The sequence below is a fragment of the Emys orbicularis genome, chromosome 21 (assembly GCF_028017835.1).
Source record: "Emys orbicularis isolate rEmyOrb1 chromosome 21, rEmyOrb1.hap1, whole genome shotgun sequence".
Lineage (NCBI taxonomy): Eukaryota > Metazoa > Chordata > Testudines > Emydidae > Emys > Emys orbicularis.
Genome location: NC_088703.1, coordinates 10,375,457 through 10,397,853, shown reverse-complemented (window position 1 = coordinate 10,397,853; position 22,397 = coordinate 10,375,457). Strand labels below are relative to the sequence as shown.

At 43.9% G+C, this 22,397-nt stretch overlaps 1 protein-coding gene across 1 annotated transcript; it reads left to right on the top strand.

The window, feature by feature from the left end:
• The first annotated feature begins 1,485 nt into the window (after positions 1-1,485).
• Positions 1,486-21,347, top strand: LOC135893261 (butyrophilin subfamily 3 member A1-like). Its single transcript, XM_065421063.1, has 10 exons — positions 1,486-1,555; positions 4,203-4,550; positions 5,321-5,596; positions 7,210-7,311; positions 8,936-8,992; positions 10,556-10,582; positions 12,204-12,230; positions 14,719-14,739; positions 19,439-19,465; positions 20,245-21,347. The coding sequence occupies exons 1-10, from the start codon at positions 1,486-1,488 to the stop codon at positions 21,345-21,347; spliced, it is 2,058 nt and encodes a 685-aa protein (XP_065277135.1).
• The last annotated feature ends 1,050 nt before the right edge of the window (positions 21,348-22,397 follow it).

Genomic DNA, 22,397 nt, shown 5'->3' with positions numbered 1-22,397 from the left:
CCCCCTGGACGACTATTTATAGACCGAAAAGCCGGACATGTCCGGGGAAATCTAGACATATGGTTGCCCTAAAAAATTGCAGTGTAGACATTCAGGCTCAGGTTGAAGCCTGGGGTCTGAGACCCACCCCATTCGTGGAGTTTCAGAGCCTGGGCTCCAGCCTGATCCCAAATGTCTACACTGAAATCTATAGCCCCACAACCCAACCTCAGCCATTGCCATACTGTGAGGCTTTTATTGCAGTGAAGACATACCCTAAGGCACAGGCCATGGTAACAGAAATCCTAGAGACACTGATGAGTGCAAAGGGGCAGGAAAAGTGCTGGATATCCCTAGCAGAAAATTTCCACTCTGTAGGGAAGTAAATCCTTTAGCTTTGAGCTTGTGTTGCTGGCTTGCATGCCACCCCAGCTCCTGCGGTGTATGGTATAGGGGCATGAACTGGCATGTCTTGAGCATTACAGATGGCCCTTTGGGGTGATAGCTAGGAAAAGCCCCAGAGCTGGCATAGAACTGGTCTCAGAATTAGGGAGTTGCAACCAACTCCTTTGTTCTCCCCACTGCCACATCACCAAAGTTTGTCCAGCTGGAACTGGGTGCAGCTAAGCATATGGTTATGCCACAGTCACTGGGTGTGACTACAGCTCGAGGGGACATGCCTGAGCTAATTTTAATCTCACTAGCTCAGTTCCTGGAGTGGAGCGGTGAAGCTGCAGCACCACCGGCTAGCCCTGGGAGTAATTATCCTGGGTTCTGGGCTGGTTCATGCAGCCTGGACTGAAGCTTGTGCTGCTGTAGGACTGGAGCTAGCGAGATTGAAGAGCTCACAGGCAATGACTGCAGCCTGGACATTCCCTGCGTCTCTGGCCCATTGTGCCTCAGGGAGAGTCAATGCCTCCAGCAGCCCTGGAGAAGGGTGGGCGCTGTGCCACGCTTGAGCAGCAGTGGAGTTGCAATCAAATGGCCCGCTCTTCCTGAGCATTAGGACTAGGATAGTGAATGGCCCTTTCACCACAACAAAGGTTCCCACATGATCTCACCACACACATATTCACCCCCATACTGGCAGGACACAGTGACACCTTCCCATACTGTTCAGCTTTCCCTGCATCATACAGTGACACCAGAGTAAAAAAAAAAAAAAATTAATGGAGATATCCTATCCCCTAGAACTCAAAGGGACCTTGAAAGGTCATTGAGTCCAGCCCCCTGCCTTCACTAGTAGGACCAAATACTGATTTTGCCCCAGATCCCTAAGTAGCCCCCTTAAGGGCTGAACTCACAACCCTGGGTTTAGCAGGTCAATGCTCAAACCACTAAGCTAGCCCTCCCCCCAGTGGGAAAGGAAGGAACAGCCTGGTGTATTTCAAGAGGGAATAATGTGAAATCATGTGTCTTGTATTTCTGAACATCTGTGTCTATTTTGATTGCTGCTCTCATTTCAGATCAACCCCTGTGACTCTTCGCACCTCAGCTACCAGAGGCATGGAGCTGCGGGGACAGCTCTCCAGCTGCTTGTTCTGTGCCATACTCCTAGCAACAATTCCCTTTTCAGGTAAAAGCATTGTCCATAAAACACATCTCTGCAGTACAGAATCCCTGGGGGGAGATGCTGAAACACTACTGCACAAAACCCCTGCTGGTATCTCTGTTTCAGCAGAGAGAAGGATTTTGTTTGTGTTACTGAGATACGAACAGGTGATTTACGAGGCATTTGGGGATCTGGTCCTGGAAGCATCTGGGTGCTCTCAGCTCCTACTGAGCTCGACATCTCACAGCAGGATCTCAGCACCTTGCAGTTTCAGAGCCGTTATTAGCCCTTGTTTCTCCAGTGAGTGCTGAGCTCATCATGGACCTGCGGTCAGTACGAGGTGGAGCTGTGCTATTTGTCAGCTCTGGCGATCTGCCCCAACTCTAGCCATCAGGGAAAGATGACCAGTGCAAAGCCCTTAGTGTAGAAAAGTAAAAACACAATTTGGCTTGGTTGAACTCATCCCAGCTTTAAACGACACACTGCACTACTGGAAATTGCATCTTGTTCTGCTTATATCTGGAGCAGGAGTGGCCAACCTGAGCCTGAGAAGGAGCCAGTATTTACCAATGAACATTGCCAAAGAGGCACAGTAATAGGTCAGCAGCCCCCCATCCTCTACCCCTCTCCAGTCCTGAGCGCCTCCCGCCCACCGGCAACCCCGCCAATCAGCGCCTCCCCACAATCAGCTGTTTTAGTGTGCAGGAGGCTCTGGTGGGGAGGGGGGAGGAGCGAGGGCATGGCAGGCTCGGGGGAAGGGGCAGGGGCCTTGGGGGAAGGGGTGGAGTGGTGGCAGGACCTGGGGCAGAGCAGGGGGTTGAGCAGTGAGCACGCCACAGCACATTGGAAAGTTAGCATATGTAGCTCCAGCCTCGGAGTCATCGCCTATGCACGGAGCCGCATATTAACCTCTGAAGAGCCGCATGTGGCTTCGGAGCCACAGGTTGGTCCCCCTGATATGGAGGGTTGCGCTGGTGCCCCTGGTGGCTGATGGCTGGAATCAGGGCAAACAGAGGATTGACATTTTCATTTGAAACTTTTTTTTTCAATAGGAAAATTCCTTTTCCCAACAATGACCATTTTCTTAAAATAATAATAATAATAATTTTATCATCCTTCAACAGACCTCTTTTTCCCCTTCCTCCATTCCCTCCTCTCATTTCCTATTTTATAACTGAAAAAGGAGAAAAGTGAGAAAACACACAGATGCTGCTTCCCCCTCCCCCCCAAAAAATCTTCTCTTTAATCAAAACATAGGGAAAATTTGAATTGTTTCACAAAGAAAAAACAGTTTTTTTCTACATTTCTTGAAACATATCTTAACATTTTTCAACAAGCTCTCATAGGCCTGGAATCTTCCAGGGAGGCTCTTGTTAATTATTTGGCACATTTGATCTATTATACAATGTCTTGTACTCCAATGGTGCAATAACAAAACTGAATTTCATTCTTCTCTGACTCCCATCTGTCAGCCCATCAGCTATGATGGGGGATGAGTGACATCTTGCCACCACTTTCAGTCTTTAACCAGCTTCACGGCTTCGTTTGTCTTTAAAACTTTTCTTCCCAATGCATTCTCAGTCTTCCTCTATTTCTAGTTCCTTGCACTCTGGCATGTATCACCGTACATGATATCCTTTTCAGGCCCATTCCTGACACATATCAAACCATCACAGTTATCCTTCTTGAATCTTCTGGAACCGGGTTGGTTCTTGCCTTACCCATTTTCTTATCACTTCACTTTTTATTTTCTGCAGTCTGGAAACTCTCAGTATTCCCCCCAGCCAGTTCATTTCTGCAGTTAATATCTTCCATTAGTTGGCTTTCCTCATACTCCAGCATTCCAATCTCCACAGCGTTAGCATCAACGCACTTGTCTCATACATACTGAGTTTCTTTGTTATAAACATGTCTTTAGCCTTCCAGATGTGGCAAAGTTTTCTGAATGCAGTAGCAGCTCGTCTGATTCTTCTTGTTATGTCATTTTCACAATTCCCATTCTTTGATACTTCTCATAAAGATACACCGTTTTTCCACTTCTTCTAGTTCTTTGTCTCTGACTTTGATCTTTACCTTTTCTTCTTGTCTTCTTCCAATTGCTATACTTTTTGTCTTCCCTGTGCTGATGCCTTGTCCAAAGTTTCTACTTTCCTGGTTTACCTTGTCAGTAATTCTCTGTAAATTCTCCTTCGTCAATGCTATGAGATCAATGTCATCTGAGAAGCAAAGGTTTTTAATAATAAGAATAATCTTAGATCCTTATTACTCTTTAATTTATGAAGATAGATTCCTATCTCACCACTTGGAATTCATGGCTATTACAGACACCATCGGTTTCATTCTGGACAAATCCTCAGGGTACGATTACACTGTAGCCAGAGGACTGATTGCAGCTAAGGTAGGAACACCTGTGCTAGCTTAAATCTAGCTAAGCTTGGTTAAAAATACCACGGAAGACACAGCAGCATGAACCCCTGTGTGAGTTAGGAATGTGAGTATGTATCCAGACTTCCAGGAGGGCTTATACAGCTAAAGCCCATGCCACCATGTGTTCATTAGTCTTTTTAGCCAGGCTAGCTACATTCACGCAAGCACTGACATGTCTACTGAGCTGCAATCACACCTCCAATTGCAGCGTGGACACTCCCTCATTTAGGTTTGCTTCTTTCAGAGAGTTTTGAAGTCATCTCGTCCCCAGCTGTCACGGGGATCGTCAGCCAGGATGTGGTCTTACCTTGCCACATCTCAACCAGGACGCAGCCGGACAATATGGAAGTGCAGTGGAAGAAAATTATTCAGACACATATAGAGCCTGTCTATGAATACAGAGCCCAGACAGGACAGGATGTGCCAGGGCAGAAATACCAGGGCCGGACCGTGCTGTTGAAGGATGGATTCACCGCTGGAAATGTGTCTTTAAAGCTGAAGAATGTCCAACCGGCTGATGGGGGAACGTACAGCTGCATTGTGAAGTCTAACGAGTGGAGCGCTGATGCTGCAACCGAGCTTAAAATTGCAGGTTGGTGATTTCATTGGGCAGGGTCAGATTTTGCCTGTCCATAAGGGCAGATTGGGATGTGTTAGGCACCTGGGCAGAGCACAATGTACCATGGATATCCTCTGCTTACCAGGGCCCATGGGAACCAGCTGCTCTAACTTACCCCAGGGGGCTGGGCAGGACTTACCTGGCCCCAGAATACAGAGAGAGTGAAGGTGGCTTAAAGCGCTTTCTCTCTTCCATCCTTGCCCCAAGTGCAGGGACTAGGGAGCTGAGAAGCAGGCCCAGCCCCCTGAAATCCCTATCCAAGGGCTTCTTTGCACTTCAGTATAGACTCACACTACAACGACAGGAAGGGTTCTCCCATCACTGTAGTGAATCCATCTTCCCGAGAGGCGATATTGAGGTTGACTGAAGAATTGTTGCATCAACTTAGTGCTGTCTATGCTGGGGTTAGGTCAGCTTCACAGCATCCCTCAAGGATGTGGATTTTTCACTCCCCCAAGCAATGTAGCTGGGTCGACCTAACTTTTGAGTGTAGACCTGGCCTGAGTATTGGCATTGGCATGGGGCATTTAAGAGGCCAGGCAGCCATACAACTTGCCATTTATTGTGAATACTCGCCATGATCTGCAATCCCCTGGAGAAGCAGGTGAAGAATTTCTTTGAACTCCAGTAGGAAAAACACAGAAATTGGGACAGTGCCCTGAGTTAAAAATAAAACCATAACAATGGGACAGTGCTATTTCCCTGAAGATAGTCCCTTCCAAATCTGTCTCTTCTTGTTTTAGCTGTTGCCTCCGTGTCCATCGATGTGCTGGGTCCCCAGGGCCAGGGGATTGACCTAGCCTGCAGGTCAACAGGTTGGTTCCCCAAACCTGAACTCCACTGGGTTACAAAGGGTGGGCAGGATCTGCAGCCTGTGACCAAAATGGAGCAGGATCATGAACTTCTGTTCAGTGTTCTCAGCCGCGTCACAATCCTAGGAGAGGAAACTGGAGAAATCAGCTGCGTTATCCAGAACAGCCTGCTGAAAACAGAGAAGAAATCTGTCATTCTCCTCTCAGGTGAGTCCTCTGCACCATGCTTTAACCTTGGAGCTGCTTCTCTGTCCATCAGACTCTAGTGCTGTATTATCGAGATAAGAATGTGGCAGAACAGAGCTTCCCACCTAACTCAAAAGGATGCTGCCCTAAAACTGTTAGAAGGGCCTTATTGTGTTAGGTGCTGTACAGATAATTAACTAGACAGTTACTGCCTCAGAGAGCTCACAGGGTAGGATTAGAACCGGAAGAAACATGCAAAAGGGTGAGCTGGGTGGAAAAGGCAACAAGAAAAGATTTTGCTTGCACTGTGACTTAGTGGATAAAGCATCAGAGATGTGGGTTCTGTTCCCAGCTCTGCCACTGGCCTGCTGGGTGACCTTGGGCAAGTCACTTTCCCTCCTGATGCCTCAGACAATGATGTTGCTCTCCTTTGAGATCCACTGATAAAATACACTATGTAAGAGCTAGAGATGATTATTACGAATAATCAGTTGTCTCAGCTCACTACCTGTCTCACTGTTCTGGTGGCTTATTAGAACTTGGATAAATTAACTGGTTGTTTAGCAATAATAGGAGACCCACTTCTAAATTTTCTCTAAATTCTCACAAGGCATCTCTCTCTAAATCTGACTCCCATTCACTTGTGTGTGCGCAAACCAGCAATGGATACTGGACAGCTTCAGACTCCAAACTGGTGTGAAATAACAGCCAGTCAAATATGTCAAGAATCACTATATTGATGTACAGTTCCCCCAGTGCTGAAGGCCGAAACAAGGCTTATGAACCACATTAGCCCTACATAAAACCAAGAGGTCTTGAGCTGACCACCTACCCTGGGGTGAATTTTACCTCTGAAGAACGTGCAGGGATGTTCATTGATCACTCAGGGCAGTGATTGAAACTGATTTTCTTGATCTTGGCGTGTGAAATCTAGAATCAGTGGGCCAAATCCTCAGATGGTGTAAATGGTGGTAGTTCTACTGACTGCAGTAAAGCTGTGCTCAGTACACTAAATGAGGATCTGACTCCAATGGAGAGTGACTGATTTACATCAGCTGGGAATCTGGTCCAGTGTCTTTATCATTGCCCAAAATTGCTGAGGATCCAGGACCAGATTGCGATGCTCTCACTGACACTGAATAGTACAATAATATGAAGTTAGTCCCATTGGTTTGAAAGAGTAAGATTCAATTTACTGTGAGTAAGGTGCGATAAGCTGGTCTACAGAAAACAGGCAGTACAAGAGCAGGAGTGACTCTGGGATATCCAATCTGGTAGCTCTTGCTCAAGAGGTAGATTATCAACTAGTTTAAATCAATGGCAATTTACACCAGTTCTGGGTCTAGCTGATACTCTGTACTGCAAAACCAGTAGGGTGACCAGATGAAGGAAAGAAAATATCGGGACACATTGTGAGGGGGAGTGCCCGCCGGCGGAGCAAAAAAAACCCAGTGCTGCCGGCGAATATCGGGAGAAACCCTGAAATATCGGGACAAACCCCGAAATATCGGGACGTCTGGTCACCCTAAAAACTCCAGAGCTTCACACATCCATGGAGCCTGACTCATTGTTCCTAAGTATGGAGAAGAGACACATGTTTCCAGGATGACGTTTTTTATATATTGTTTTCCAAGGTGATATTTTCCCTCGTGATCCCCCATGGCTTGCTGCATTCTGGGTGTTATTTACTTTAAACCTTCTTGCGATTGGTGCCTGTGCTGTTTTGGGATATAAAGGTAAGTGCATTATCTGCATGTTTAAAGTCCATCCACAAAGGGGGAAGTAATAATCACAAAATTATAATCAATTTCAACCCAAACATCAAACTAAATTGAACTACTACTAAATTAAACTACTGTTTATTGGTGCTCAGAAAGACTTCAAGATTTTATTTTATTTTATTTTATTTTATTTATGTTTGTTCATCTCTGATTAACATCTAGCACCAGAAGAAGAAATTTTAAAAATTGTCTGTTCTGGTATTTTGAAAAGGACTAAGGAGGTTATTTTACCTCTTTATTTGGCACTGGTGCTACCACTGCTAAACTCCTATGTCCAGTTCTGATGCCCTCAATTCAAGGATGTTGGTAAACTGGAGACAATGTGGGAAGAGCCACAAGAATAGTTAGAGGATTAGAAAATATCCCTTATATGGATAGACTCCAGGAGCTCAACCTGTTTAGTTTAACAAAGAGAAGGTTAAGGGGTAACTTGATTGCACATTCTATAACCTCCCTGGGGAACAAATATTTGACGATGGGCTCTTCAGTCTAGCAGAGAAAGGTACAACAAAACTGAATAATTTGAAGATTAAGCTACACAAATTCAGACTGGAAATAGAGCATACATTTGTTAACAGTGAGAGTGATTAACCACTAGAACAACTTACCAAGGGTTGTGGTGGATCCTCCATCACTGGAAATTTATAAATCAAGACTGGGTGGGTTTTTTTTCTAAAAGATCTGCTCCAGTTTAAACAGGAAATTTTGGGGGGAAGTTCTAAGACCTGTGTTATACAGGAGGTCAGACTAGATGATCACAGTGATAATTTCTGGCTTTATAATCTATGAATTTCATATTGAATTAAAATTAGAGAGAAGTAGCACAATCTTGCAGCCTGATCCTGGGGGGAAAAAAAACAAAAACTATTGTGCATAGTTCTTGCTACCATGGATAGTCCAATTAACTTCAATGATATTACTCACAGTAGTAAGCATTAGACTCATGAATGAAGCTCGTCAGATTTTTTTTAATTAATTGCTTTCATCAAAATATGGTTCTCTTTAAAATGGATTATTTTTACAAAAACATTTCACATATTTTCAGAATTTTCCAATTTTCAGATGAATCTTTAAATGATTAAACCTAGCCTGTTATTTGTTTTGTTTTTCCAATTTTTGGCCTTTTTACAATTTTATTTAAGGTATTTATTTATTTATATACCAGTTTTGATTGGTTACTGAGACATATGGTACATTTCTTTTAATATTGTAAAACTTCATATTAAAATACTTCTGCATCTGACCACAAAACAATTTTGTTCAGAAAGTATTTTGATAGAAAATATGGAAAAAAAATTAAAAAATAATTCCTATAAAACATAGCAGAATGGAAAAATGTTCTCATATTTGCCAAAATGTCAGCTATATATTTTTATGTTTTTCAACCAGCTCCAAATACAGCTTCCTCTGTATTTAAATTCTTCCTTCTGCCAACCATGTATAGTATGACAAATGTACACTCTATTTATATTTTCTAACTGAATAACTCAAGAACTTTGGTGAACACCTATTTATTGGATTGTTTGGACACCCAAAAATTTACTTAAATAACCAAAATCTTTGATTCTTAATCTTATAGCAAAGCAGAAGTTTTCTCAGAAAAAATCAGAAGAAAAAGATAGTTTATTAAAAAAGGGTAATGTATTTCTCTTTCTTAAGTTATGTTTAATATGTTCATACTCAGTTTTGACATCTGTGTTTTAACAGGAATGAATCTTTCTTGCATGAAACACTTGATCTCCTACCATTGTTTAAAGCTTTTAATTAAGTTATTAAACAAGACAATTCATTTTTAATATCTATTTTGCTCATAAATTTAATCAAATGTCTATTTCTTCCTGGGAAATCTGTCTCCATTGCTGTTTACATGTTACAGGGTAAGGCCTGTGCATCCTAACAGCTTCTCTTAAATGTCCTGTGACATCAAATCAATGTCATTAAACCAGAATGTCATTACATTGATCTCAAGGTGCCTGTGTAAATACACTTATGTCACACACCATCTATGATATTTCCTCCTCTTTCTCTATCTCCACCTATTTTCACCCCTTGCTTTGTTAGATCTGTTTTATGGGAAGGTCCTGCAAAACTTTATTTACCACAATGCCACACTCCCACTATGAAATCAGGGAGGTGTGAGTATGCTCAGAGTTCTTGAGCAGTATTCCCAGAAGCACAAAAGGGGAAGGATAATGTATCCCAACCCTGGGAAAGGGACAAAGTTCAGTGGACATACATGGGGTAATCTTACTACCATTGAGTTTGATGGGCGTTTTGCTACTCACCTTAATGAGACAGGATGTCACCCACAGACAGTACATAATAATCGCTGCCTCCCCAGAGGCCTTGTGGTGCAGTGTAATGTAGGACTTGAGTGGCCTCGATTCTGTTCTTGGCTGTGCCACTAGTTTGATGACTGACCTTGGGCATGTCACATCACCGCTCTGTACCTCAGTTTCCCCAACTGTAAAATGGGAATAATAACACTCCCCTCCATCGTAAAGCACTTTGGAACCTAAAGATGAAAAGCACCAGATAAGAGCTAGGTATTATTTTTATTGCCTTCAGGATCCAGCTGTGCTCCCTAGCCACAGAGTCAGGCTAGGCCACCAAGCTCGGCTTTTCCTGCCATAGCCCCAGGGTTTAGTCCTGAATGTGGAACAAACAGCCAAAATGAGAGGTATGGTTCAGAAGCAGAAAGCTTGGGATAGATTTAAATACAGAGAGATTAAGATGCTACAGTTACAGGGCAGCTGCACCTTTGACCCCTCTATAAGCTGTTGTGGCTGTACCTTTTCAAATGACAGACCCGGTGTCTTCACTCCTCTCAGGCCAGAATACCGTGATTCTCCCACTCACAGACCAAGTCCCATGGCTACAGCTCCTTGCTTACAATTAGTGTTTCCTTAGTGGGTCCAACTGGGTTTGGCCCCTGCAAGAGAATTCCCTCCGGGAACTGTGATCAGTATGAAAATGCAAAGACTCCACACAGCTCCTTCAAAACCACGTATTGTTTGTTTACCCATAGGAAGATAGCATTCAGAGAGAGACAAATAGAGTCAGAGATTAGTGATGTAACTGGTAACTTTCCTATTAAACATAACCTCCAAGAACATTCTGTGAGGTGTTTTGCATCAACTGTATATTACAAATCATTACATAGTTGTATAGTAACATGCCATTCTCTTTCATGGTGCAGATGGAGAGATGAAGACCTTGGAATCAGGTACAGTAAAAATTACTTTCACGATGGAAAATTTCAGATATGGGTTTTCACACTATGATTAAATAGAAACAATGAGACTTAAATACTGTGACATGTATCACAGACAGTGCAAGAGAGTGTAGGAGACTCTGGGGTAGGTACCAGGAGAACCATGGCTGTAATTCTGGTTCTGCCATTAACTCCCTATGTGACCTCACACAAGTCGCTTACTCTTCCTGCCACAGCTTCTCCATCTCTAAATAGGGATAATACTACTCATCTGCTTCCAAGGAATGTTGTGAGGATTTGTTTGTAAAGTCAGATGGGTGCAATTTCTTCCTATGCAAAGAGCCAGCGCAAGACCTACATGCCACTCAAAATAGGACTTAAGCGAAACTTAAGTGATGTAAGTGATGTATAGGCATCATGTGGGCCCTCTACACTGGGTTAATTTAATCCTAGATAAGTATTATAAAGGCTTGTCTACACTTACATTTTATAACACTCTAACTTGCTGGCTCAGGGGGGTGAAAAATCACCCCCCTGAGCACAGCAAGTTTGAGCACTGTAAAGTGCTAGTGTGGACAGGCTTCTAGCGCTCAGAGCTATTACCTTTGCAGGAGCACTCCCGCGGCAGCACTTTGAATTCTGTAGTGTAGACTTAGTCTTAGCATAAGAAACCACCTGCCGTTTGCAAGAGCAAAGAAAAGCATCTGACAGGAGAACAAGCATCTAGCACTGTTCATTATTATTAACATTACTGTGTATTAACTGTAGTCTCTTAAAAGCACCTCCAATAAAAGAAATTAATTGGAAATCTTTCTTTGCAACTAAATCCACTTAGCCTTTCCTATCACAGACTAGCTTACCTGGGAAATCAATGCTACACATATATTCCACTTCAGTGGAGGGAAAAAAGGAAGCAAACAAATCCCTAAATTAAAAATTAGGCAGTGTTCAAACTTTTACATGTAAATAGGTCATGGTCTCATCTACATTAGAAAAAGTTTTGCCAGTATAGCAATCTAGTGGCTAAAGGTGTGATATTTTGTGAGATTGCTGTTAGTGTAGATGCAGTTATATTGGCAAAAAAAAAGTGCTTTTGCTGGTATAGCTTATTTTACTTGCTGAACCACAGTAAGCTACATTTTTCTTTTTGCCAGCATAACTAGGGCTTTTGCTGGAATAACAATGTAAAAATATCATTCTCCTCATTGATATTGCTGTACCAGCAAATTACTCTAGATCTGCCCTATATATGGTTATGTCTACACTAGAAATGCTACAGTAGCAGAAGGGGTTCTACCGTCGCTGTAGTAAATCAACCTCTCTGAGAGGCAGCAGCTAGATCAATGGAAGAATTCTTCTGTCAAACTAGCACTGTCTATACTGGGGCTTAGTTCAGCTTGACTGCATCTCTTAGGAGTGTGAATTTTTCACATACATGAGTGACACAGCTGGGTCAACTCAACTGTCTAGTGTAGACCACCCTTAAATGTGGTTGTTTACCACTTTTATTGGGATCATTATTTTTGCCTTTTTCTATCCAGAGAATCAGTGTATGCATTTCTCAGGATGAGCTGAAATTTCTGTTTTAAAATATCAAACTGGTAATCAAAGTTTTTCCTTTTTCCTTTTACAGAGTGTCAGGAGCTACGGGAAACACTTGGTAGGGTTTGTTTTATGGTACAGAATTAATAAGCAACTATAACTATACAGTATAGATTGAATTATGGGTAATTTGGAAACACAGGTATGTAAGGGGATTTTAGGGATATTATCAAAAAACAACAAGAAGTCCAGTGGTACCTTAGAGACTAACAAATTTATGTGGGCATAAGCTCATTGTCAGTGAGTAATATTGAGAATCAACAGACCTTAGAGATAAATTATGCAGTAAGCTTGCTAACAGTTTATATTTTCCCCCCTATGTCCTTACTCTCAATGTGTGATCTAAAAACTAATTAAAAAGTTTCAGCTTGATGACTATAACTAATAATATCATTAAAACTACTGAACTGAGTTCCTTCAGATTTACTTTAGTAACTCCTCAACATCAAGCTATGTTTAAAGATTGTATTCACTGTTGTGGCAAGGCACCTCCTTCACCTCACTGGACTCTGCACTTTCCCATTTGGTGACGGGAGGGCTGGGGAGAGGGATCCTCACTCCAGACAGATGGTGTTTTGGAGTTTATTTCTCAATATTTTCCTGTTAGGCCTCAGGGAAAGCCCAAGGTATGCTCTTGCACCAAACAAAAGAAACAAATTCACAACATAAACCAAAGGGGAATGCCCTTCCCTACCACCTTTCTGGTAGAAGATAGGATGGTCCTTGTTATTGGCCCCAGTGTGGCCCATCCTTCCCCTAAACAGGCAATCAGGTAGAGGGGCACAACCTTCCACCCTGGAGAAGTATTTATCCTTGCTATCCCTAGCCAGCACAGCTTGTCTCCCCTCCCTCAGTCACCAAAAGAGTAGTGTTCAAAGCAGGAGCAACTCGTGGGAGAGGCGAACTGGGTCACGTGACGCCTCGCACGTCGGCGCAGCCCCCGCTGATCCCTTCCCTTTTTTTGCAGTGGCCCATGCAGGCCCCCCCCACTTTTCCAGTGGTGCCCCCCCCCCCCCCAGACCCCGGTGGCACACGGGGCTGCTGGTTCAAAGGTCTCAGGTAGCCTTTAATTGGACTCAGGTTTCCCTAGTTGACCTGAGGTAACCCTTTTTCAGTTTATAGGGAAAAAGGGCCTTTATCATTCTAGGGGTAATACAGCTGCCTTCCATCACCCTCTTACAGTTGTCCAGCTTGACTTTGTCACACTGTACTGTCATTTGTTGTATGTAGGAAATCCAATTTGTATTAAAATACATGTTATTAATTGATAAACAATTTATAATCATGTAAAGGGAGTCCGTATTTTAAAGCTAGAGCACCAGAAGAAGAGCAAAACGTTAGCCTTCGGCTTTAATTCCGCATTACCTGTCTTTTAAGTGCCTGATTTCTCAATCACACCATTGCAATCATGATGATGATATTTGTACTGAATATTTTATATAACTTGCATATAATTATAGCATCCATCATCATGGCATCGGGGTGCATTAAAGTAAATTAAAAACAAATATCTTCTGTCCTTTTAGCCTCCCATTTATGATAAACCAATTCACAATAAATCTGTCTCTGAAGAAAATAGCAATAAATATTGTCAAGGGCAAAATTAGCTATTGAGCAAATTTTACATTTTCTGTGCCAGAGGCATTGCTTTTACCACTATTACCCCAGGGGAGTTGTCTAAATTTGGTAGACTCTCCCCAGTCCACCTGTTGGAGGACGGTCTCTCTCTCTTAACAGAAAAATAATCTGAGGACTAGCCCAGCTCCAAGCACAGCCACAGAAAATTCAGGGGGAAATGTCACCTTTCCCCTCCCCTTGGAGAGGAACAGAATTTAGAGGACACTGTCAAACTACAGGGGTTGAAATGGGAAAACAAAAAGCAGTGATGCTCTTCAGAGCTCCAGTCACTTGGGGCAAATTGATGATTTGTGTGATAATGGCTAAAGCTGTAGAAACAGTTAAAAAATGCATTTCTTCTGGATCTCTAGTTCCCTCACCTGTGCTCTTACCATCTCTCCTTGGACTACACCTACTATACCAAGACTCTGAGCAGTCAATGGAGATGAGCTACAGCAAGAACTGAAACTTTAACTGTATATAATAACACTATCATAGATTTTCCTTTTGTTTTTCCCTGTAATGTGTTTCAAGCAGCATTTGTCTCTTGTTTCAAAGTAGCAGCTGTGTTAGTCTGTATCCGCAAAAAGGACAGGAGTACTTGTGGCACCTTAGAGACTAACAAATTTATGTGAGCATAAGCTTTTGTGGGGTACAGCCTACTTCATCGGATGCATAGAATGGAACATACAGTGAGGAGATATATATACACATACAGAGAGCATGAAAAGGTGGGAGTTGTCTTTTGCTCACTCCCATGAGATTTTCAATGGGCAGGGACAATCTAAACCTCAGTTTGAAAATCTACATATGTGCTGTATGAAAACTAAATTAATTTAGTCTTATTTTTCCTACACTTATGGAATCATCCAGTAAACGAAGCCCTTTACTCTAATAAAAGTAAATAATACCAGATCTTTCCATTTCAGGCAGAACAGCCACAGAACTAGGTAAGTCAGGAAATTTTTTGCTTCTGGTCTTTTTATATATAACATGGTGGTCAGCAGCAGCAGGGTTTGAAGTAGGGTTGCCAACTTTCTGACCAAACAAAATCAAACACCGTTTCCCCAGCTCTTCTGAGGCCCCACCCTGGTCACTCCATCCCCCCTCCCTCTGTTGCTTGCTCTCCCTCACCCTTACTCACTCACTCATTTTCACCGGGCTGGGGAGGGTCCCTTTTCAACCAGGTGTTCGGCTGAAAACTAGACACCTGGCCACCCTAGTTTGAAACTGGAGTTTCATGCAGAAGCTAAAAGACCTAGTTCCGTAACCAAGCCGCTTACAGGCTTATAAAGTTCTAGGTGACTTAGCCTGTTCTCTCAGTCCTGCAATGCTAGCAACAGAGTGGCTCCAGCAAACCGGGCTCTAGAGAGTCAAGAGCCTGCCCCTCGCTTCTTGGGGGACTTTGGGTAAGCCACTCCTGGTTTCTGGGTTTCAGATTCCTCAATGGGAAACATAGACTGTGATATTGGCTGAGTAGAAATTTAGGGCCTTGTGGGGTGGTTCTACTTACAAAAGAGATAAATGACCCAGAGTCTAGGTAATACCAACTGTAATCTATTTAATTACAGAAATATACAGAAGTCCTGCTATTTCTCTGATTAGCAATGTGAACATAGAGCACGCTGGCCTTTGCCAAAATCCCACTTCAGACACTTCAGAAACTGCTATCCTTCGACCTCTGCTTCCTCATCTGGGTCACATACAACTGATGCTGCTTATTCACTGCATAGAATCATGGAATCATAGAATATTAGGATTGGAAGGGGCCGCTGGAGGTCATCTAGTCCAACCCCCTGCTCAAAGCAGGACCAACACCAACTAAATCATCCCAGCCAAAGTTTTGTCAAGCCAGGCTTTAAAAACCTCTAAGGATGGAGATTCTACCACCTCCCTAGGTAACCCATTCCAGTGCTTCACCACCCTCCTAGTGAAACAGTGTTTCCTAATATCCAACCTAGACCTCCCCCACTGCAACTTGAGACCATTGCTCCTTTTTCTGTCTTCTGCCACCACTGAGAACAGCCGAGATCCATCCTCTTTGGAACCCCACTTCAGGTAGCTGAAGGCTGCTATAAAATCCCCCTTCACTCTTGTCTTCTGCAGACTAAATAAGCCCAGTGCCCTCAGCCTCTCCTTGTAAGTCATGTGCCCCAGCCCCCTAATCATTTTTGTTGCCCTCCACTGGACACTCTCCAATTTGTCCACATCCTTTCTGTAATGGGGGGCCCAAAACGGAATGCAATACTCCAAGTGTGGCCTCACCAGTGCTGAATAGAGGGGAATAATCACTTCCCTCTATCTGCCGGCAATGCTCCTATTAATGCAGCCCAATATGCCTTTCGCCTTCTTGGAAACTAGGGCACACTGCTGACTCATATCCAACTTCTCGTCCCCTGTAATCCCCAGGTCCTTTTCTGCAGAACTGCTGCTTAGCCACTCGGTCCCCAGCCTGTAACAGTGAATGGGATTCTTCTGTCCTAAGTGCAGGAGTCTGCACTTGTCCCTGTTGAACCTCATCAGATTTCTTTTGGTCCAATCCTTCAATTTGTCTAGGTCACTCTGGACACTATCCCTACCCTCCAGCGTATCTACCTCTCCCCACAACTTAGTGTCATCTGCAAACTTACTGAGGGTAAAATTCATTCCATCATCCAGATCATTATTAAAGATGTTGAACAAAACCAGCCCCAGAACTGACCCCTGGGGCACTCTGCTTGATATAGAACCATTGATCACTACCTGTTGAGCCTGACAATCTAGCTAGCTTTCTATCCACCTTATAGTCCATTCATCCAGTCCATACTTCTTTAACTTGCTGGCAAGGATACTGCGGGAGACCGTATCAAAAGCTTTGCTAAAGTCAAGATATATCACATTCACCGCTTTCCCCATATCCACAGAGCCAGTTACCTCGTCAGAGAAGGCAATCAGGTTGGTCAGGCATGACTTGCCCTTGGTGAATCCATGTTGACTGTTCCTGATCACCTTCCTCACCTCCAAGTGCTTCAAAATGGATTCCTTGAGGATCTGCTCCATGATTTTGCCAAGGACTGAAGTGAGGCTGACCGGTCTGTAGTTCCCCGCCTTCACCTTCTTCCCTTTTTTAAAGATGGGCACTATATTTGCCTTTTTCCAATCATCTGGGACCTCCCCTGCTTGCCACGAGTTTTCAAAGATAATGGCCAATGGCTCTGCAATCACATCAGCCAACTCCCTCAGCACCCTCGGATGCATTAGATCTGGACCCATGGACATATGCATGTTCAGCTTTTCTAAATAGTCCTTAACATGTTCTTTCACCACTGAGGACTGCTCACCTCCTCCCCATACTGTGTTGCCCAGTGCAGCAGTCTGGGAGCTGATCTTGTCTGTGAAGACCGAGGCAAAAAAAGCATTGAGTACTTCAGCTTTTTCCACATCATGTGTCACTAGGTTGCCTCCCCCATTCAGTAAGGGTCCCACACTTTCCCTGACCTTCTTCTTGTTGCTAACATACCCGTAGAAACCCTTCTTGTTACCCTTCACATCCCTTGCTAGCTGCAACTCCAACTGTATTTTGGCCTTCCTGATTACACCCCTGCATGCTCCAGCAATATTTTTATACTCCTCCCTAGTCATCTGTTCAAGTTTCCACTTCTTGTAAACTTCTTTTTTGAGTTTAAGCTCACCGAAGATTTCACTGTTAAGCCAAGCTGGTCGACTGCCATATTTGCTATTCTTTCTGCAGTTCGGGATGGTTTGTTCCTGCACCCTCAAAAAGACTTCTTTAAAATACAGCCAGCTTTTCTGCACTCCTTTCCCCTTCATATTAGCCTCACAGGGGATACTGCCCATCAGTTCCCTAAGGGAGTCAAAGTCTGCTTTTCTGAAGTCTAGGGTCCATATTTTTGCAACTCTCCTTTCTTCCTTTTGTCAGGATCCTGAACTCAACCATCTCACGGTCACTGCTGCCCAGGTTGCCACCCACTTCTACTTCCCCTACCAATTCTTCCCTGTTTGTAAGCAGCAGGTCAAGAGGAGCATGGCCCCTAGTTGGTTCCGCCAGCACTTGTACCAGGAAGTTGTCCCCAACACTCTTCAAAAACTTACTGGATTGTCTGTGTGATTCTGTATTGCTCTTCCAGCAGATATCAGGGTGATTGAAGACGCCCATTAGAATCAGGGCCTGTGATCTGGAAACTTCAGTTAGTTGTCCGAAGAAAGCCTCGTCTATCTCATCCTTCTGATCTGGTGGTCTATTGCAGATGCCCACCACAACATCACCCTTGTTGCTCTTGCCTCTAAACTTAACCCAAAGACTCTCAACAGGCTTTTCTCCAGTTTCATACTGGAGCTCTGAGTAATCATACCACTCTCTTACATACAATGCAACTCCTCCACCTTTTCTCCTACACCTGTCCTTCCTGAACAGTGTATACCTATCCATGACAGTGTTCCAGTCATGAACTGCCCCACCAAGTTTCTGTTATTCTAATCACATCCTTGATTGTGCCAGGACTTCTAATTCTTCCTGCTTGTTTCCCAGGCTTCTTGTGTTCGTGTACATGCACCTTGGGTAACTAACCAATTGCCCTACTTTCTCAGTATGAATCAGGAGGCTTCCCATCTTGTACCCTCTGTGAGGAACTGGGACTGTTCTTACTGTGGTCTTTGAATGCTGACAGGGGAGTGTGGCTAGGATAGTCTGCATTGGGGGATGGGAGACTGACCGACGGAGAATACCTGAGCATGTAACATGAGAACCCAGGAAGGTGTTAGAGGCCAGACTAGGTGACACCTTTGCCCGGGAAACTGAAAAAAGGCTGGGGGGAGTTTTCAGGAGCTGGCTAGTGAGATGGCTGGGAGGCAGACGGGGCTCTGACCTCCCAAGGGGGCTGGGGCGCCCTGGGAGCCCAAGATGGACCTAACTGAGGGGGGGGGGTCCTGTTGTCTGTGCCTGCAAGACCTGTCTTGGACTGTATTCCTGTCGTCTAAATAAACCTTCTGCTTTACTGGCTGGCTGAGAGTCATGGTGAATCACAGGAAGCCGGGGGTGCAGGGCCTTGTGTCCCCCCACACTCCGCGACACCCTCCTCCCTGTGTTTCCTCCCAGTATCCCACTTCCCCACTTACCTCTGGGCTTAGGTCACTGTCCCCTTGCGAACCTAGATTAAAGCCCTCCTCACTAGCACTGCAACTGCTTAAACACACAGCCTCTGTGTTTCCATCTGAGGAGACCCCATTAGAGCTACACTCTGACCATGTGGCTTGTCGGCGCTTTTGGACATTAGCCCCCTCCTTTGTGATTGGCTGTTTTGCACTACTGAAGAATTGTTCCTACTGTTGCACACAAACATTTTAGCCTGTTTCCCCCGTCCCAGTTATTTTAACAAGCTCCATGGCTGTCTTGCCTCCAAGACCCCAATGGCAGACTGTCAGCACCTTCTTCACTTTCCCTTATACAGTACTTTGAGATATACAGATGAAAAACATAACATAAGAGCTAAAGTAGTATTATAATCATAGGCTGGTTCTGAAACCCTTATCCATTGCAAGTATTCTCACTGGAGTCAATGGGACTTTTCCAGAGTAAGGACTGGAGAAATTGGCCAAATCTGAATTCTCACAGTCTTGAGTTCCATTTACTTGGTGATTCTTCTTTTGCAGATTTCAGGAGGGCTCGGAGCTACATGGGTGAGTTTAACTCTGTAATTAGACTGCCTTCTTATAAGGGCTATTTTTCCAGACCCTGAGGCAGCAGGAGGTGGCAATGATATGAAGGATAGAGGGACATAAAGTTTTGATATGAAGGCAGGATGTATGTTAATGGCAGATACTAACATTTGGAGGGAATCTTATATATTTGATTCATGTAGACAAAAAGTTGGTATATGTATGTCAATCAAATATGAGTTGTATATTTATGTTCTTTTTAATCAAATGAGTGGGATCTATTGATAATTGTGCAGCTCCTACAGCCCAGACCCAGTGCTTTTCATTCACTAAAATTAAGAAAATAAGTTTCAAGTATATCCCTAATGTGGGATGCCACTATCTTGATTTAGGAAGTAAAGCCTGGAATCTATTTTCCTATCACAAATAAAAGAGGGGAAATCGTTACTTAACATATTTGCTTTAACATTACAAGCTATTTCTTTTCTCCTCACGACTTCCTTTGATTTTGAGATTTGATTCTCTTGTGGCTAATGAGGTTATTCTAGTCCTACTGCTGCAGGATCATGCGGTCACGTATTGACCCATGGCTAAAGGGGTTGTTCTAGTCCCTCTCCTAAGAGACCATGGGATCCCTGACTGACCTATAGCTAATCATGTCATTCTGGTCCCCCCTTGTGGAATTGGGGGGTCCCTGACTGACACGTGGTTAATGGGGTTGTTCTGATCCCTCTCCTGTAAGAGAAGGGATTTTGTGACTGACCCATGGCTAACTGGGTTATTTTGGTCTCTCTTTCCAGTTCCCATCACCCTGGATCTGAGTTGTGAACACCCTGAACTCACCATGTCTGCAGATGGCAGAACAGTCCAACACAACCCTTCTTCTCTAGGGCTGGCTGCTCCCTCCAGGGCCTTGATTGCTGTGGGGAAGAAGGGGTTTGTGGCCAGGAGGAAGGATCCTGGTGGGGAGGGCGGGGTTTGCAGGTGGTACTGGGAGGTGGAGGTGGGGAACAGCCTGGACTGGGAGCTGGGGGTGCTGAGTGAGACTGCGATGGACAGAGTGAGACAGGAAAGGTTGGAGAGACCCCCTGAGGAGGGGTGCTGGGCTCTGAGGAGATCTGGGGAGCAGTATCACCCCGAGGAGGCTGACACTGTGATCCAGAAATGGGATGGGAAGCTGACAGTAGTTGGGGTGTATCTGGATCTAGAAGTGGGGAGTCTTTCATTTTATGGTGTCAGTGCAATGGCCCTTATCCTGGAGATTCCTGTGGAAGTGTCTGAGAGATTGTTCCCATTTCTCAGCCCTGGTCACGCTGCAGGGAGGGACCAGGGGAAACCCCTGAGCATCTGCCCCCCCAGTGACTGGGATTTCTGCCAGAAATTAGCAGTCACTGGGTCTGTTAGACAGGGAGCTTCCACAAGCACAACACAGTCCCTTGCCTCTGACAAAGGGGACAGGGCAGGAAACAAGATAGGGGCACCTGCAACAGGAGAAACAGCCCCAGCCACTGAACACCACTCTGCTCCTGAAGACCAGGATGTGGAAGGAAAAAGAATTGGGTCATCTATGCTCAAAAAATTTCAAAATCTCTTCCCCATTGCGAAAATTGGAAAGGGGAATAAAACAGAGCAAGAGCATCTGTCAGCAAAAAGGGGGGAAGAAAAACCAACCCCCAAGATCTCAAAAGCCCTCCAGCAGGACAAAGTGAGTCAGAAAGAGAAAAACACTCAGAACTTGAATCCAGGGCGGATCTCTCAGATTTCAGAGTCAGAAACTATGACAGGGGAATCAGATCCAAACAGTAACACGTTGGAAAGAACCTCGTCTCAAATTGAGTCTGGAAATGGTGACTCTTCTGATATTTCCTTCTCCTTGAACTTAAAGGATAACTGCAGCGATTAGTGATCATGATTTAAAACTCACACTAGTTAAATAGGACGGTGTTAACTGGAAGGCACTATGCTAATGCTACTGTTAAGGTTAGGAATTTAAATACATAGAACTCAGGAAATGCAGAAGGGAAGGTTCTTACAGTAACATTAACTCTGCTGCTGCTACCCTTATTCAGTTTAATACTCAGAGTGAGTGGATGGTAAAATGAAGCCCTCACTGTGTAGGACCAGAGTCTGATATGTGCAATAGCACCTTATTACAACATCAATCCTATTACTTCAGTGAGACCACTCCTGGAGTAAGGTACTATGCAGCATGAATAGACACCAGACTCAGGCCAATCATAAACAGTGTGGCCACCTTTGCCTTTTGCACTTCCTGACTTTTGTCCATTCACATACCCAGTAAATAAGACCAACATTTTCCAGAAAGGGAGAGAAGGTGCGGGGACCACAGCTGCACATGCTATTGGGGTGAGTCAATGCACGTTTGGTGACTTTGAAACCTAAATAGGTATGTGCATGCAAATAGATAATTTACACTTGCAACTGTGCTAACTGCAGGTGCAAATGCTAATGCACAAATGCACATTTTACAGGGAAAGTGAGCCTCTATCTTTAGGAAATTTGCCTATAACCTTTGAACTTGGATTTTGTGTTTAATTTCCGTATTTATTACACCTGAAACAAAAAGAAAGAAAAAAAGTCAGTGCTACATTGCATGCAGCTATGAAATTGGAAAGCCTTTGGTTCTCTGTGTACTGGGGGTAAATTTTCAAAAGTGCCTAGGTGAGTAAGGATCCTATGTCCTGTTTCAGAAGTGACTTAGGCACTTGAACTGATCATCAAAAGTATTTATGCATTTAACTCACATTAAAATCAAGTGTAGACATACTCTTATGCTCCTAAAAGTCTGTTTTAGGCTACTAAATCACCTAGGATCAGATTTTAAAAAGTATTTAGGTGCCTAGTTTCCATTTGAATAAAAATCTGACCCTTTTGAAAAAATTTTCATTATACCTTTAAATGTTTAAGAACACACCTTACATACAGAGTTGAG

Bases quoted from the DNA above. Each gene is read 5' to 3' on its own strand.
- LOC135893261 (XM_065421063.1), top strand. From the start codon at position 1,486: ATGGAGCTGCGGGGACAGCTCTCCAGCTGCTTGTTCTGTGCCATACTC. The intron at 7,312-8,935 runs GTAAGTGCATTA...TTAATCTTATAG, and splicing joins TGCTGTTTTGGGATATAAAG to CAAAGCAGAAGTTTTCTCAG. The intron at 19,466-20,244 runs GTGAGTTTAACT...CTCTCTTTCCAG, and splicing joins GAGGGCTCGGAGCTACATGG to TTCCCATCACCCTGGATCTG.